The sequence below is a fragment of the Eretmochelys imbricata genome, chromosome 11, assembly GCF_965152235.1.
Source record: "Eretmochelys imbricata isolate rEreImb1 chromosome 11, rEreImb1.hap1, whole genome shotgun sequence".
Taxonomy (NCBI): domain Eukaryota; kingdom Metazoa; phylum Chordata; order Testudines; family Cheloniidae; genus Eretmochelys; species Eretmochelys imbricata.
In genome coordinates this window covers 73,197,088-73,212,156 of record NC_135582.1, presented here as the reverse complement: position 1 = coordinate 73,212,156, position 15,069 = coordinate 73,197,088, and the positions used below count along the sequence as shown (strand labels likewise).

Below are 15,069 nucleotides of genomic sequence, written 5' to 3'. Positions count from 1 at the left end.
GGTGGTCCTCACAATAAAACTTAAACATTACCCGTTTCATTTGAATGCTTACCTTTAATTTCCTCCTACACTTTGTGCAATAACAATTACCCTTTGTTATCACTTTTAGTATGAAGGAATAGACTTAGTGCTTTCCATTAACAAAAACTAACATTATGGTATTTTTTGTCTTTCAAAACAAAACAAAACTTGCTTTTGAAAGCTGCCCTGGGTGCAACTGGCCAGCTGACTTTGTCTTGAAATACTGAGTGAAAATCCTTATTAGAAGTATAAAGGCTACTCAAATCATTTTTAGTTTTTAGATTTGGTCTTTTACTCTTCTACAGTAGGTTTATAAGCAATGAAGTTTGAACGTTTTTCCCTTTAAAATAATTGTCTCTTTCAATTTACATGCAGATGACACTGAAGCAGCAATTTTTAGTGATGAAACAGCAAATTTTTGTTTGTTTTTAAAAGGATAATCTAAACATTGAGAACAAAGGACTTTCATCATATAACTACGTGAAAAGGCAAAAAGTCATCCTCATAATGAAATAGTATTCTCCAACATTGGTATGCATTTGAACTAAGAGCACAAGATTAAGGGCAGACAATCTACAACACTTAAAGGATATAATCCCTTGAGAGGGTATTATTGATCACTGACCATTTTAAATCAATATTTAGAAAAATTGCAAAGATCTGCTCTACAGATTATTTTAGGGCAGTTCTCTGGCCTGTGTTATATAGGAAGTCAGACTGGATGATCACAATGGTCCCGCCTGATCTTGGAATCTATCACACTATGAATAAGAGGATGAAATTCAGAAAGGAAAAATATCAAGAAAAATTTGCCCACGGATCTACTTGCCTATGGAATAGTCTCCCAAGGGAACTGGACCAATTCACCATTTAAATCTAGTCTTGCAGAAAACACTAGTAAATTTACCCAATGCAATCCTGCACATGAAAGGAGAGGGACTAGCTGATCTGTTAGAGTGTTTCCAGCTCTAGAGTTGGTTCACAGGTAGCAAAATCAGTGCAAATGGCCGATGTAATTTCAAAAATAAACTGAGGTATTAAACGAAATTTGTGCCCACGCTTAACTGAATTAGGGGCAAGATCCCTGGCGTGGGTTGTGTTTGCCAGCATGTGCATTCAGAGAGTCACAACACTGCAGCCCCTGCTCTTTATCATGCAAGTGTTCCAATGCTGTTCTCTTCCCTCAACTCTCCTGCACCTATAGATATGATCCCACCATGCTTGGAGTAGGTAGTGCTGTATCTCCCTTTCCGACAACTGACAGCGCTTGGAACCAGCCCTCCACACTCAGGTAGAACTCCCACCGAAGTCAGTGAGAGCACTGCCAGAGTAGCAAGGGCACCAAGAGGATCACAGTTCGTCAGCAAAGCAGCCAATCCCCTGCTCCTATCTCAGCACGTGCGCACTGGATCTCTCTGTGAACAAATGGACCGTCCAGGCAGTTAATTGTATGTCAGGTACTCTTTGCACTAGTATCAATACCTACTGCACTACTGAAGAGCTTAATGTAGATATTCACTGACAATCTAGCCTAAGAAAGAAAGATCACATTGACAGATTATTTCAGTAAGGTCTTCTCTCTTCTGATTCTATCTCTATTGATCCAATTAAACAGAAACCTTTTTTAAAATGTCCTGAAACAGCAATCTTCTAAAATCTTTGAATAATTGAGTGTGAAAGACACAAAACTGGCAATACTCTAAAACCTAGATTAGGATTAATTAAGGCTCTTTATCTAGGATTATTTATTGGAAAACCAGTATTGATTGAGTGACTGTGTTCCTGTCAACCATCCAAGTTGGCATAAATTGCATTTCTTCCCCTACATTCCCTTTAGCCTCCTTGTTGGTTGCTCTCCCTGAACAGCAGAGATCTGAAAACAGAAATGGAAGTGCAGCACGCAAGGGCCTCCTCCCTCCAAATCTTTAAGATTGGCTGCATTATAATTTAACAGCAACACATCTCAGCAAGTTTTAGTTTGTCATCACCTCCCCACAAAGGGGACAGTGAAAGACACAGGGTAGCTAACTGCACATTGCAGGGCTTTGGAGCGAAGCCCAGAGCTGGAGCACAGAGCAGTGGAGCTGCAGGTTTTTGCCAGGAGCTGGAGTGGAGCTGGAGCACAAAAAATCTTGACTGCTCCACTGCTCCAGTTTTGTTTTGTTTTCCATTTTCAATCCAAAATTAATGATATTTAGCAAGAAAGTCCTAAAGGTGCCAAAAAGTTTCAGATTGCATAACAATTGATATTAACATCTACTTTACCACTTTACGTAATATGTCACAGTTCTTCTCACTTCGTCCGTCAAGATTTAATGTACAGATACAAAATTACGAAGTTTTTGGAGATATGTTTTATTAAAGAATCAGATAATTATCAGACATCAGGCAACACTGCAGACTGCTCCCACCCTTGTGCCAAGGTTAGACGAGTACGTACTCGCGTAGATTAGTTAGATAGTTAAATTAGTATGTGCTGATACTTCTTTTGTAAGGGTTGATCAACGAGACGCGCTGAGTGCTGCGATTACGGAAAAGTGTGAAGCAAGACACAACATTTAATATATCACAAACAGGTATATTGCAAAAAAATAATGTTTTTGTTTATTGATGTATTAAGATATCGCAAAAGATATCAACCACTTAAGCTCATTTCTCACTCAAGCTCCAGTTACTGATACATTTGTTCATTTGTACATGCTCCCGTATCACTCTGATGGACTTATTTTATATGTCGTCTGTTCAACGGTCTTTTGGTAGCTTTGTCTGTAATTTTAAATTTACTGAAAAAGTCGTGTGCAGCAGGCATATAAATACACAGTAAACATTTTTGCATAAATTAGGAGTGATTTCTGTGATATATCCAGAGTGATTGGAAAATGTCCAACACAACTTTGGGGGTGAATCCTTAGGTCATCTTAAGAAAAAACGTTTCTGTGAACACGTGTCCTAAAATTCTTCCTAAGGGAGCTACAGTCCCTTGAAGGAGGTGATGAAAAGTTAATTTCTAATTAATATCTCAAAAACGTTTTAAGATAAAGTAACGAAAAGTATGTCCGTGTCTTAGCATTAGTATGTGTTACCATATTACATTATCCAAAATTATTTAAACCATAGGCATCCCGAACTGGTGGTTGGTCATTTTTATTTCATATTTCAAGAAAGGCTTGTCGTCGACTGATTATGTTCCATAATAAGTTGTTAATTTTTGGTTATTTATTATTTTGTTTAAAATTTATGGTTCTAAAGTTGAAAAATAAGTAATAAGTATCATCATTATCATTCTAAGCAGCTAAGCAGATTAAAATTTTTGAACAGTTTTCTCGGAAATGGTTAATTATACAAAATGAATTAAGATGCATGTTTGAGCATTAAATCATATTCCAGAGTCGCATCTGTTAAATAGTCAAAGAGTTGAAAAATATTAAATAAAATTGGCCCAGTCCCCCCAGTTCACGACGCCTGCAGTTTAAATAATTTTATTTGAATGATGTTGTACGATAGAACGTTGGAAATAAAGTTTAACGGGAAAGCAGATTGAAATTGCAAGCACAGTCCTTTTAGTAAAGAGAGGAAATTTTTGGAAATATGTTTTTGCTTCATCAGGCTGGAAACATTATACAAGATAGAGCAATTAACACGTTCTATCTTGTATAATCTATTCAGGCTGATGAAGCAAAAACGTATTTCCAAAAATTTGCACTCTTTACTAAAAGGACTGTGCTTGCAATTTGAATCCGCTTTCCCGTTAAAAGTTTATTTTTAACCTTGTAACGTGTAGCCTCGTTACTTCCCAACAATGTTGTAGAACAGCGATAGCACGTATTAACGCTTTGGCACATACCAGATTTCATTGAGATATCTATATTAAAGCGTTTTTGAGATATTAATCAAAAACTTGGAAAATATTTCTAATATTTTTACCGCAAAATTTCATAAGAAACATGAACTTGCAATTTATAAATACAAATTTATATTATGTATATTAAAAGTACTTACTTCATTAAAACTGGAAGAAACATGTTAAAATATTAAAATATACTTTAATAATAATTTTGTGTAGAAAGAAAATGCGATCATTTTTGTCCAGAAAATCCAAGATAAATTCCAAGTACCTTAAGTGGTTAAGATATCACAAGCAGGTACATTTTTTTATAATGTAATGCTTTTGCTCATTGCTTTTCGAAGATCATAACAAGAAACATTTGGATGCGGTAGCAGCACAAGAAGATTTGGCCGGGGCTTCAACAAAAAAAATCAAATCTGCCCCCCATGATTGATAGCCGATTTACGGAAAAGGATCTCAACGACATCTTTACTTCTGAATTTGAAAAACCCCAATTTGGGCTTTTGGGAAAAGCAAAGAAGAAATTGGCAACGTGCAAGGTGGAAAAGGAAGTGAATGGCGAGCTCAAACCATGTAGCTTCAAGACAAGTGAGGCAAGTGCCGTGAAAAGTTTCAACCTTTGGCGGCATGTAAAACATAACCATCCTGAAAACTATGTGGCTCTGGTTACAAAAAAGGACCAGGAAGATGAGGCAAAACAGAAAGCTGACGCGGCTAAACAATGTTCATCTGGCTCTTTGAAAACTCCTGGAGAAAAGATTTTTTGCGGCGCTTCATCTGAAAAGAAACCCAAAATTGCGCAAACAAAACTTGACTCATATTTGAAGTCCTCAAAGGTTACAGTCACCATGGATGCCAATACTTTCCATGAAGGGCTGATGGAAATGGTTTGCTTGAGTTCAACACTGATCACTACCTTCAGGCTAAAGAACAAAGAATTCCAAAAAATTGCTCGTGAAATGGGTCAGCAGCCTGGCGTTTCGATGGAGCACAATGTGGTTCGTCATTTAGTTGTCAGCACAGCTGAGTTTGGTCACGAAGAGCTCAAGAAAGCTTTGGAGCAAAAATTGTGCAACCTGAAAATGGATGCAGCAACCCTGAAAACAGAAATTTCCTCGCAATCAATGCTCAGTACTACGAAGAAGGAAAAGATAAAGCAGTGGTAAAAACCTTCGACATAATCGACACTGAAGGGCATCACAATTCTTTGTACGTGAAAAGTCAAGTAAAAGCTGTTTTAGAAAAATCTGGGATCAGTGAAATGCAAGTGCTGAGCATCTGCGTTGACAATGCAGCAAACATGACGTGTGCCATCAAAAATTTCAGCAAGGACAATGAAATCATTTCTACCTCTGAGAACAGGGATGTGGACAGAACTGAAGCTATTTTACCTGATGAAGGAACTAAAGGAATGGATGAAATCGAACTCAACATGGATGCTGCTGCGCAATGGGTTAATGACCCTAGCCTCATACTTCCAACATGGCTTCATGAGGACAACTCAAAAGTCCAACTGATGAGGTGTGATATTCACACTCTTCAGTTGGCAATCCAGACTGAACATGCGAAGAAATTCCTGGCAAAAATTCGACAAGTCGTTGTCAAACTACAAACCCCAAGTATTCGAAGTGTTCTGCTTGATCTACATGGGGTAACAATCATTGGATACTGTGACTCGCTGGGGTTCAACATTTGTGATGATTGATCAGCTTCTCGTTTTTCAATCTTACTGTGAACAAGTGGCTGCTGCTGGAACAAGAGAACTCAAGTTAAAAAAAGCTGAGTGGGCCAAAGTGAAGAACCTGTGAGACCTCTTGGCAAAGCCAAACCAAAACAATCGTGAATCTTCAAGCTGTTGATGCAACCCTGGGAGTTTTAATGAAGGAATGGCGAAAACTGTCAAAATTTTTGCAAGAAAATGGTGGACAAATTGCAGAAGGAATTCTATCCTCCATGCAGAAGCACGATGAGAAGCTTTTTGACAATATTCATTTCCTTGCTGGAGTTTATGTTGACCCACGGTATCGGATTCTTCTTACCTCAAGGAAAATACCAAAGGCAAAGGAAGGGCTCCTTGATATTGCTCGACAACTCAAAAAACAAAATCTATTGCTACATTTGAACTCAGCAAAAGAAGTTGAAGAAAATGAAACACAACAAAAGGAGTCATCAACAATTGAATCTGCGGTTTCGGAAAGTTCACATCCTTCAGAAATAGCAGGCTGTTCTCAAACTTCCGTCTCCACTCTGTACTTGTTCGAGCATCCATCCCTGAGACAACTTTAACCATCACAGGGAAATGGAGATAATTCATGCACCAATTCTTCAGAAGATGATGCCTTCAAAAAGGAATTGGATAAACAAGAAAGAAGCCAGCGAGTTTCTGTCATTCATAATTGTAATGAAGCATTATTCAAGAGAAACTTTCGGGAAGATTGTGAGGCGATGGAGTCTATTGGTAGGCTAAAAGTCAAGTCTGTTTTTGAAGCCATTCACAGCTACCCACACTGCATTCAGGCTGCCTGTAGAATTGCTTCGAGCATGCCAACAACTCAAGCTAGCATAGAGCGACTGTTTTTGGCTTTAAAGTTCATTTTAAATGATTTGCAGCAGGCTATGAAAGACGACTTGATTGCTGCAATAATTTTTTACAGAATGAATTATGAATGATTCTAGTTTGTATCATTGTTGATGACATTTAAATTGTTTTAAAAGTCTGGATAAAAATAATGTTTTTTTCAAAATTTCAGTTTGCACTTTTTTATTTAGTTAAAAATTAATTTGAGTTGGAACGGAGCTGGAGCAGTCACTACTGGTGCTGGAGCAGAGCAATTCAAAAATTTGATTGCTCCAAATTTGATGTGCTCCTGGCACATTGCAGCATTTGTTTTTTTAAGTCTTTACGCTCTCATCTTGGTACAGTAATTGTTTGGGGACAAGAATAATTCCACTGATATAACTTGCACATCAAACACAATTTCCTACAGCTCAAAAAGCCACAGTTCATGGCAAAACTCTTATATTATGAAATAAGCATAGAATTCTGTGGTTTGGGGATTGATTAATTGGATATGGAGCCTTTATCTGTGGGTCTCTGGCTGAATCTAGCTCAAGTTGGTAGTAACCAAAAAGCCACCACCATCTGATATCCGGCTTACTAAAAGTTGGTGGTCCCAGACCAGATTAGTGGCAACCATCCTCTCATTGTTTACCTCTGACAGACAATGTATAAAACTAAGTCTTGGTGCAAATATGCAATTTCTTTTTCAAAGTAAAAGACAATAAAATGTTGTCTTACTGGCAACATTGAATAGGATTAGGTTTACTTACTAAAGCCTCAAGTGATGGAAACTAACATCATCTTGTTCCAGCCAAGGTCCCTTATCAAACTTCAGATACTCAATATCTTCAACTACCTGAAAGAGAGGCATATGTTACAATTACAAGAGTTTATCAAAATATATATCCTCAGTCAAGAAAAATAAAAGTCAGTCAAGCAAACAATACATGCAATTAAACAACAAAGCCATCCCAATAGGTGATTTGCTATTACCTTCCAACAGTAATGCAAAACGTTAGTAACAATTACATGTTCAGAACACCCCACAGGCAGTGACCAGAGTCCTTGAGGAACTCTTGCTGAGTTCACTTACTGATGCTTTACATCCCCATGGAGTGATAGGTGGGGAATACTTAGGGTGCTGGTAGGGACTTTGTTTGTGCTACTCTCAAAACACTCCAAAGTGACTGGCTATGATGTTGACTAGATGCACACATAGTCCAGACTGCAGCTGTTATACAGAGGCATCCCTTAGGGGAGGATCTATTAATGGAGATTCTCTACATCCCAGTAAGAAGGAGAAGATGGAAGATTATAAAATACAGGTAGGATCTGATGAGAAACAGTCAAATGAAAAAGAGGCCCATTCAATTACATTATGTAATGGCAGACAGCTAAAAAGTGACAAGTTTTTAAAGTGCTTATATACCAATGCCGGAAGTCTAAATAATAAGATGGGGAACAAGAGTGCCTCATATTAAATGAGATATTGATATCATAGGCATCACAGAAACTTGGCGGAATGAGAATAATCAATGGGATATATTTTGTACCCTGGTATTACTGTATCAGAAGGACAAAACAGGTCATGCTGATGGGGGAGTGGCACTATATGTGGAAAAAAGTATAGAATCAAATGAAGTAAAAATCTTAGCTGAACCAAACTGTACCATAGAATCTCTATGGATAGTAATTCCATGCTCGAATAAGAAGAGCATAGCAGTAGGGATATATTACCGACCACCTGACCAGGATGGTGATAGTGATGGTGAAATGCTCAGGGAGATTAGAGAGGCTATAAAAATAAAGAACTCAGTAATAATGGGGGATTTCAACTATCCCCACACAGACTGGGTACATGTCCCCTCAGGATGGGATGCAGAGATAAAGTTTCTTGACACCTTAAATGGAGCAGCTAGTCCTCGAACCCACAAGAGGAAAGGCAATTCTTGATTTAGTGTTAAGTGGAGCACAGAATCTGGTCCAAGAAGTGAATATTGCTGGACTGCTTGGTAATAGTGACCATAATATAATCAAATGTAACATCCCTGTGGCAGGGAAAACACCACAGCAGCCCAACACTGTAGCACTTAATTTCAAAAACGGGGACTACACAAAAATGAGGAAGTTAGTTAAACAGAGGATGTTGTGAAGGACAAAACTATAATAGGATTCAAAAAAGAACTAGATACATTCATGGAGGATAGGTCCATCAATGGCTATTAGCCAGGATGGGCAGGGTTGGCGTCCCTAGCCTGTGTTTGCCAGAAGCTGGGAATGGGCGACCAGGGATGGATCACATGATGATTACCTGTTCTGTTTACTCCCTCTGGGGCACCTGACATTGGCCAGTGTCGGAAGACAGGATACTGGGCTAGATGGACCTTTAGTCTGACACAGTATGGCCATTCTTATATTCTTATGAGGTAGGGATTAACAGCTGGGGAAAATCTGGGAGGATGTAGTGAAGAGGGTAGTTCCTAACAGGTCTTCCAAGGAGACCCTTTAGATCAGTGGCTCTCAGCTTTCTAGATTAATGTACCCCTTTCAGGAATCTGATTTGTCTTGCGTACCCCCAAGTTTCACCTCAATTAAAAACTACTTGCTTATAAAATCAGACATAAAAATACAAAAGTGTCACAGTACACTATTACTGAAAAATGGCTTGCTTTCTCATTTTTACCATATAATTATTAAATAAATCACTTGGAATGTAAATATTGGACTTAAATTTCAGTGTGTAGTAACATAGAGCAGTATAAACAAGTCATTGTCTGTATGAAATTTTAGTTTGTACTGACTTTGCTAGTGCTTTTTATGTAGCCTGTTATAAAACAAGGCAAATATCTAGATGAGCTGATGTACCCTCCTGGAAGACCTCTGTGTACCCCCAAGGGTACATGCACCCCTGACTGAGAACCACTGCTTTAGATGAAACAGTTAGTAATATATCTACAAGGCCAGAACTTGAGCAGGTGTAATTGTTATAGCTCCACTGACTTCAAGGGAGCGATAATCTACAGCAGCAGAGGTTCCAGCCCACTCTTATTTATCTATTTACTGACACTTACTTAGACAGACAGACAGACACACACATTTCTATTCTATGCTACATAGTATAGTAATCACTTCCCTATACCTCAAAGAGCAACAAATGCTTCTTGGCAGAAAGGGGTGGCAAAGGTATCCATTGTTTACATTACAAAAGGCTCTATATTACCTAAATAATTCTGCTTTGTTCCTCATGTTAAGTAGGAACAAGAGTTGATTTACACAGGTATTGATAATCTTTTATCATCATTTTACTTTGAGCATTGCAGTGTACATTTCTCTTAAGATCATTTAGCTGATGTAAACTTATAAACAGACAGTTGATGTGCGATAGTCTCAAAATCTGACAGAATCTAAAGAAAACCCTGAATTCTCTATGCCCACTGTTGATCTGTTACTAGGTGCAACATTGGCAAGATAAGGAGCTAAATTAACTGTGCCAAACTCTACAATGTCTATGACTTATAAAGCATGTACCTTAGCATTATATAGGTTTCAGAGTAGCAGCCGTGTTAGTCTGTATTCACAAAAAGAAAAGGAGTACTCCTTTTCTTTTAGCATTGTATAATATCCTATATTTCACTGTCTTTGATTTCACTAAATATTTCTTGGGGAATGGTATGGCAAGTTAATTTAAATGCCCTTTCCTTATTCTTAATTTTAGATTCCAAATACTCAAATTAGATACCATATGTTCCACTTGACAAATGAGAAAGCAATTATTTTTCATGCCGAGGTAACCCTTTAATCACTGCCATTTAATGGCTGGAGAAAGAGCCCGCGCATTAATTTCTAAAAACATCATGAATCAGCATGTGTGAAATCAATCAGTATTCTAATCAGTTGCATTTATTCAAGTGACTGTAGGAAAGAGCATCTTTTCAGCAGCTTCTTATCCAGATCACATCATTGTATTACTGTGGGTGGGTGACAGTGTGCATGTATTTTTGTCTACAGAATCTATAGACTGCAAATGATTTTGTCCATCTTCCAACAGCTTTTAAGGAAAATTTCACTTTAATGGGAAACAATCTCAAAAGAGAAAATATAGTACAAGTTCCTTCTAAGCAGAATTAATACCCATGTTTATGGTTCCCACTTGGCATCTAACTTGCAAAATTGTATGCTATTCTTGCAAATAATGACTGCAAATAATAAATTCCTACTCTACTCCAGAGCTGCTCAAACCCAAATTTGACATGGGTTATCAATACACTCCCTGGCCATGTACTGTGATGATGTAATATTGCTGGCCCGGAGGAATATCTGCTTGAGCAATAAGAGCTTTAGACTACTTTAAACCCCAATTTACAGGATTAAAATAAAATTGTCAGCAATGGGATTTGCTAACTGTTACCAGGAAGGAGTAGAAGGGATGTAATTTTCTTCTCCTAAAGCCTCTCCACTTCCCTATTGAGCCTGTGACTATCCCCATCCATAGCCGTACAACCTGGGATCATCTTTTGATTCCTCCCACCCTTTCCCACACATGCAGGTCCTGCCAAATCTTGCGGTATCTTCCTCTGCAAAATATTGAAAATCCAACTGTTCCTTTCATCAACACCCTGCTTATTTATTTCCTCTTGTTTCTTGAAGCCTCCTCCTCCCTTGCATATCTGACACCCATAACATCTCTCCTTAGTGCACCCAAAATGAAGTACTGAACATGTTATTCCTTGCCTGTTGATCTGACTGCATCACAAGACTTCCTGAATCACTTCACTTGCACCACATTGTCCAACAACTCAGATTTAAGACCTTTTTCTTTTGCCTCTAAAGGTCATACACAAATCTGCTCCTGCATCTGACCTCTTTTCATATTCTGCAGCCCCACCTCCATCAATGACATCTACCTTGTCACCCTATTAATCTCAATGCTACCTTTTTCATACTGATCGATGGATGCTCTCCCCGTCGTGGCTCAGTAAGGGTTTGTCTACACTGGCAATTCGTCAGTAAAACTTTTGTCATTTGGGGGTGGCTTTTTAACACCCCGAACAACAAAAGTTTTGTCGACGAAAAGCAGCAGTGTGAACAGCGCTTTGTCGGCAGGAGACCTCTCTCCTGCCGACAAACACTAGCTACACTGTGTGCCTTTTAGCGGCACAGCCATGTCGCTAAAAGCCTCATAGTGTAGCCATAGCTTAAATTATCTTCATCTCCTTAGTCAAGACTCTTCTAGACTCTTTTCTTTTGTGGCAGCTGCAGGAAGTGAGCTAACACCACCAGAACCATCTTAAGTTACAATCTCCTGTGTAAAAAGAAAAGGAATAGTTGTGGCACCTTAGAGACTAACAAATTTATTTGAGCATAAGCTTTCGTGAACTACAGCTCACTTCATTGGATGCATGCAGTGGAAAATACAGTGTGGAGATTTTATATACACAGAGAACATGAAACAATGGGTGTTTCCATACACATTGTAACGAGAGTGATCAGGTAAGATGAGCTATTACCAGAAGGAGAGAAAAAAAAACCTTTTGTAGTGATAATCAAGGTGGGCCATTTCCAGCAGCTGACAAGAACGTGTGAGGAACAGTAGGGGGGAGAAATAAACATGGGGAAATAGTTTTACTTTGTGTAATGACACATCCACTCCCAGTCTTTATTCAAGCCTAATTTAATGGTGTCCAGTTTGCAAATTAATTCCAATTCAGCAGTCTCACGTTGGAGTCTGTTTTTGAAGTTTTTTTGTTGTAATATTGCCACTGTAATCAAGTGACCAGAGAGACTGAAGTGTTCTCCGACTGGTTTTTGTTATAATTCTTGACATCTGATTTGTGTCCATTTATTCTTTTACATAGAGACTGTCCGGTCTGGCCAATGTACATGGCAGAGGGGCATTGCTGACACATATCATAGAATATCAGGGTTGGAAGGGACCTCAGGAGGTCATCTAGTCCAATCCCCTGCTCAAAACAGGACCAATCCCCAATTTTTGTCCCAGATCCCTAGATGGCCCCCTCAAGGATTGAACTCACAACCCTGGGTTTAGCAGGCCAATGCTCAAACCACTGAGCTATCCCTCCCCCCCAGTATCACACTGGTAGATGTGCAGGTGAACGAGCCTCGGATAGGGCCTAATCACATCAGCCACACTATGATGGTGGCCCCTGAATAGATATATGGACACAGTTGGCAACAGGCTTTGTTGCAAGGATAGGTTCCTGGGTTAGTGTTTTTGTTGTGTGGTTGCTGGTGAGTATTTGCTTCAGGTTGGGGGGCTGTCTGTAAGCAAGGACTGGCCTGTCTCCTAAGATCTGTGAGAGCGATGGGTCATCCTGCAGGATAGGTTGTAGATCCTTGATGATATGCTGGAGAGGTTTTAGCTGCGGGCTGAAGGTGATGGCTAGTGGCATTCTGTTACTTTCTTTATTGGGCCTGCCCTGTAGTAGGTGACTTCTGGGTACTCTTCTGGCTCTGTCAATGCTTCCCAGCATGTTCCATTTTAGTAATTTAGACTGTAAGCTTAGGAATTAGTTAGGAATTACTTAGGAATTAGTTTCATACCAAAACAATGCTATTTTTGTGCTCCTATTGTACCAGCCTTGTGTGGATTTATATACATTGTGACGGGGCAAGGCCAGATGGCTATGGAAAAGTAGTGGGAGATAGATATATTAGCTCCAGGCTAAACAAATCCCTGGTACCACGATAAGTTAAAGGGCAGCTGCTCCAGGTCAATTAAGAACTTTCCAGAAGGCAGGGAGAATGCTAGGTTGATTGGGACACCTGAAGCCAATCAGGGACTGGCTGAAATTAGTTAAAAGCCTCCCAGTTGGTCAGGTGGGTGTGGATGTCAGGAGCTGTGTGAGGAATTTGTGCTGTTGGAGAAACTGAGCAGTACACACCATATCAGGCACAAGGAAGGAGGCCCTGAGGTAAGGGTGAAGTGGAGCCTGAGGAAGTGGGGGCTGTTGTGGGGAAGTAGCCCAGGGAATTGTATGTGTCCTGTTTCTAAAAGGTCAGCTACCATAGTGGATACTATTAGGGTCCCTGGGCTGGAGCCTGGAGTAGAGGGCAGGCTCGGGCTCCCCGTTTGCCCCCTCCCTGATTAATCACTGAGACTGGGAGACAACAGAGACTGTGCAAGGGAGGATAGCTTCTCCTCACCTCCCTCTCTGGCTTATGATGAAAAAGGCTCAGTAGACTGTGACCCTTGTCTCTAGAGAAAGAAGGGTTATGTGGAGGGTCACAGTGAGCCTCTGAGGCTAGCAAAATCTGCCAGGAAATGCGGGACCCACAGAGACAAGGACAGAGCTTTGTCACAACATAGCCCACTTTCTTGATCATATCTTGCATGTCTATAGCAACTGTTTATCAAACACCCCAGTATGCACTAAAACACAGATGAATTAAGCCTCATAACACTTGTGAGCACCACGGAAGTTGTACGATCCCTATTTTCTAGAAAGAGAAACAGAAATAAAGGTTAACATTACAGCAAACTCACACCTGTAGTTGTACAACTATGAAACATCTGATTTGGGCACTATACAGACTTGTAACTCAGCAAGCCAGTAGCAAATCTAGGAATAGCATCAAGATTAGAATAGAAAAGAAGGAACTACAATTCCTAAATCTGCAGGCAGTACTTAAACTGGATGTTTCACACCAATACGGCCACAATGAGTGTGGCGGCTGTAGTATCTGAACATAATACAGTGGAATACAGATCAGAGGTGCTGCACAGACTATGTATCTATCTAGAAATGCACAAATTAAGGACCCCAATCCTGCAAACACTTAAACAGGTGCATAACTTTTTTTATGCACCGAAGGAGTCAAATGGAGACCAGAGACTGCTCACTTGTGAGTGTCTGCAGGACTGAGGCCTATTTAAACAGCAGTTTGGATATATCATTTAAAAGTTAAAAAAACAAAATTTGAGTGTTTATTTTCTTAAATTAGGTAGAGGATTAATGTTAACTCTTAAGAACTATTTCTTACACCACAAAGTCAGACTGCCAATTGTAAAGACTCTCAGTAATCAGATACATAAATAAGATTGGATCTTAGAAGGTATGCAAAGAACTTTTTCTTTTTAAAAAAAAAAAAACAATTTATGCACAAGTTCAAGCAAGCTTTCAATGACAGCTATTACACATCTTTATCTCTACAATAATTATTTTGACAATCATTTAATAACCACCAACATGAGACACAAATCATTGCTTATAAATGCGTGTTCTGGGGAAATGGTTAACAAGCTACATTATCATATGCACACTGGAACAACCAGCCCTGTTTGTAATTTTGAAATCAAGCTGCCTGACAAGTCCCTCAACCAACCACTTAAATGAGATTTTCTTAATTAGTCTTTGCTTATTCAAAAGGGATTCAAGGAGACACTAAGACCTCATTTATGGTACCAAAACCTACAGTGTTAGGGAATCTGGTTACAACACAGTAGTATCCAACACACATCTGTATTACCAACATAAAATGGACTAAAATGTGCAGCAAAGTGTAGTAACAGGGATAATTAAGCTCAAGGTTTTCACACAACTCAGTAATCCAGTTGAACAGTCCAAACTCCTCTACACCAGCGGTTCTCAATTAGCACATAGCTGTATGCTAAAAAAAATTC

General features: G+C 39.2%; 1 protein-coding gene across 2 annotated transcripts in view; it reads right to left on the bottom strand.

Annotated features, from left to right (window-relative positions):
- The window catches only part of NDUFA10 (NADH:ubiquinone oxidoreductase subunit A10), an 83,782-nt gene that overhangs the window by 34,154 nt on the left and 34,559 nt on the right, over positions 1–15,069 (bottom strand). For both annotated transcript variants that reach the window (XM_077829794.1, XM_077829795.1), the window contains exon 8: positions 7,199–7,284. In XM_077829794.1, coding sequence (XP_077685920.1) covers positions 7,199–7,284 — 86 coding nt within the window. The remainder of the gene's footprint in view (positions 1–7,198; positions 7,285–15,069) is intronic.